At 36.7% G+C, this 2,833-nt stretch overlaps 2 protein-coding genes across 2 annotated transcripts; both read right to left on the reverse strand.

The window, feature by feature from the left end:
• Positions 1-264: 264 nt before the first annotated feature.
• Positions 265-894, reverse strand: LOC111890452 (protein ALP1-like). The gene has a single exon (XM_023886571.1). It carries the CDS (start codon positions 892-894, stop codon positions 265-267), a length of 630 nt encoding a protein of 209 aa, XP_023742339.1.
• A 96-nt stretch (positions 895-990) lies between these two features.
• Positions 991-1,572, reverse strand: LOC111890451 (uncharacterized). The gene has a single exon (XM_023886570.1). The coding sequence runs from the start codon at positions 1,570-1,572 to the stop codon at positions 991-993; it is 582 nt and encodes a 193-aa protein (XP_023742338.1).
• Between the last annotated feature and the right edge of the window lie 1,261 nt (positions 1,573-2,833).

Raw genomic sequence — 2,833 nt, forward strand, 5'->3', positions numbered from 1 at the left:
TTCATTACTTTTATTTTTTTTTGTTTTTTTTAAGTATTTTAATTTAATAAAACTTATTTTTTTTAACTATTTTAATTTAATATAACTTCTACTTTAATAAAAAAAAAAAAAAAAAAAAAAAAAAAAAAAAAACATAATTTTTCATTACTTGAAAATTAAAAAAAAAAAAAACAGTACGTTGCGTTACCAAAAAAAAAAACCACACACATGACATTCAAATAATCCTAGAAACTTAAAAAACATAAATAAAATAACTAAAGCAAACTACATAAAGTCGTTCTCCGAGAACTCGTCTTCGGGGTCATCCGGTGGATCTAAATTAAGGTTAATGTTTTGAACCCCGTAAATGTGTTCCACCAAGTCATTGCGAAGATTGTGAAATGTTTCAATGCAACGTATCTCTGCTCTCCTATTTATATACTCTTCGCCACCAATTTCTGTTGACTGTGTCTCTGGTATGGTTTCTTCCTCGTCAAATGCACATATCGCTCTTCCTTCGTTTTCAATAATCATGTTATGCAATATAATACATGTATACATGATTTCTTGAAGTTTTTCCTCGCCCAAATAAGTTGCTGGTTTTTTCAATATGAACCACCGTTTCTTCAGAGCTCCAAAAGCACGCTCAACATCCTTCCTAGCTCTTTCTTGAGCTCTCTTGAATTTCTTTCGTCTAGAATCATGTGGAGCTGAAAACGATTTAACAAACACAGCATACTCAGGATATATTCCATCGACCAGATAATAACCATACTTATATGGCATTCCACGCAATTGAAAAGAAGAATCTGGTGCAGATCCATCGTATATGTTGTTAAATATTGGTGAACGGTTAAGAACGTTGATGTCGTTAATCGAACCAGGAGAACCAAAAAAAGCATGCAAAATCCACATATCTTGTGATGCAACTGCTTCAAGTATGACCGTTGGGTGACTATGATCACCTCAGGTAAATTGCCCATGATATGCTGTAGGGCAATTTTCCCATGCCTAATGGAGACAATCTAAGCTTCCTAGCATTCCAGGAAACCCATGCACACTAGCATGATGAGCTTGTAATTGCAGGATGTTATTACGTGTTAGCTTACGTAAATATTTTGGATCATAAAACTGAATCACAGTTTTGCAGAAAAAATGGAGACTGTCTCGTGCTATCCTAGCAGACATCCTAAAACATTCGTCTAACGCATCAGGCGGAATGCCATATGCTAACTGACGAAGTGTGGCTGTGCATTTTTGTAAGGGAGTGAAACCGAGTGTACCTCTAGCATCGTAGCGTTGTTGGAAAAAACTGCACTCCCTCATTACATCTTCAACTATACGTTCGAATAAACCTTTAAGCATTCTGAAGCGCCTACGAAAATAATACCCTTGGTAAGTGACATTCTCTGCAAAATAGTCTTGCACCAAACGTTGGTTGGCTTCTTCACAATTTTTGTAAATATATCTTCGTGTTCTCTGTTGAGAACTTGTTGCTGCGTTGTTACATACAACGTTGTATGTTTGTTCCGCCATTTGAACACATGCAATTGCGATATCAAAAATAGTCTGAAATTCTTCAGAAGATGACATTTTTGGGAGAGTGGTGATTTTTAATTTTTTTTTTTTTTTTGAGAGAGAGAGGAGATTGTGTTGTGAAAAAAAAATTTAAGTGGATATGTGTTGGAAATTTAGTAAAATTATTTATATTTTTCACTAACTTTGGACATATATAAATATATACATATGTTGTATATATAACAAACTCTAAGTGGGTTTGTGTTCTCCTCCATGAGGGCTTCGAAACGATATATTATATGTCCAAAATAGAGTATAAGTGAATGGGATATCGATACTCAAAGATGGGTATTTGAGAATAAGTTTAGCAAAAGAGAGGAATGTGGGAATGAGTCCCACATTGTTAGAGAGACCAAACTCAACATGGTTTATAAGCTTCATTACATGGAAGGCTTACAAGCTTGTGTCTATGGTTATGCTACAATTCCTACCCGCGCGCAGGGGGGGTGCAAATCTTGGTTCCGTAGACCAAAAACACCGAACTCGTGCATGGGCGCGACCTGCGGACACAAATGCAGCTCCGAAAACTCGGGCGAGCGCTAGCCTCGTTTTTGCTAAACTTGACAATTGAATTTTGTAACGGATGCATTAATTGCGTAATTAATGACATTTATTGCCATTAAACGCTCAATCAATTAGTGATTTCTTTCCGTTTCATAATTCGACTATAAAAGAAGACCATTGCCTTCTCATTCAGACATACGAATGAATTTACTACTCTTCTTCTTCCTTCTCTGCATTTCTGCTTCCGGAGATTCTTTCAGGCAAGTGGTTATCTCTGGCAGTACACAATACTGTTTAGGTTGTTGTACCCTGGGAACAGACGGCGAATCTGTTTAAGGGAATCGAGTCCAACTCGAGCCTCAGCCACATCGTTTGCATCTAATCTTTCTTTATAGGAACCTCTCAAGGACGAAAATCGAAGATGTTAAACTAACAGTCTTAAACAGATTTTATTCTTTCTTCTAAAAATTTTCGTTTTTCTGTTCCTTTATTCTAAAATCGAGTTTCTATCGATTTTTTTCCTGTAATAATATATTTGATTGTCGTTGCAATTCTTTCAGTATGTCTGCAACTCCCGTTGGTACTGGAACTCCTGTTGTTGGTGCTACCCCTGCTGTGAACCCAAATGCACCGGTTCCAAACATCATGGCTAACCATGCTGAAAGACCTGAAAAATTTTCTGGTCTGAACTTCAAGAGGTGGCAACAGAAGATGCTGTTCTACTTGACCACCTTGAACCTGGCTCGGTTCCTAACAGAAACTGCTCCTGTAA

Source organism: Lactuca sativa, chromosome 5, assembly GCF_002870075.4.
Source record: "Lactuca sativa cultivar Salinas chromosome 5, Lsat_Salinas_v11, whole genome shotgun sequence".
Classification (NCBI taxonomy): domain Eukaryota; kingdom Viridiplantae; phylum Streptophyta; class Magnoliopsida; order Asterales; family Asteraceae; genus Lactuca; species Lactuca sativa.

Excerpts from the sequence above, each read along its gene's own strand:
- LOC111890452 (XM_023886571.1), bottom strand. The coding sequence starts at position 894 with ATGTGGATTTTGCATGCTTTTTTTGGTTCTCCTGGTTCGATTAACGAC.
- LOC111890451 (XM_023886570.1), bottom strand. The coding sequence starts at position 1,572 with ATGTCATCTTCTGAAGAATTTCAGACTATTTTTGATATCGCAATTGCA.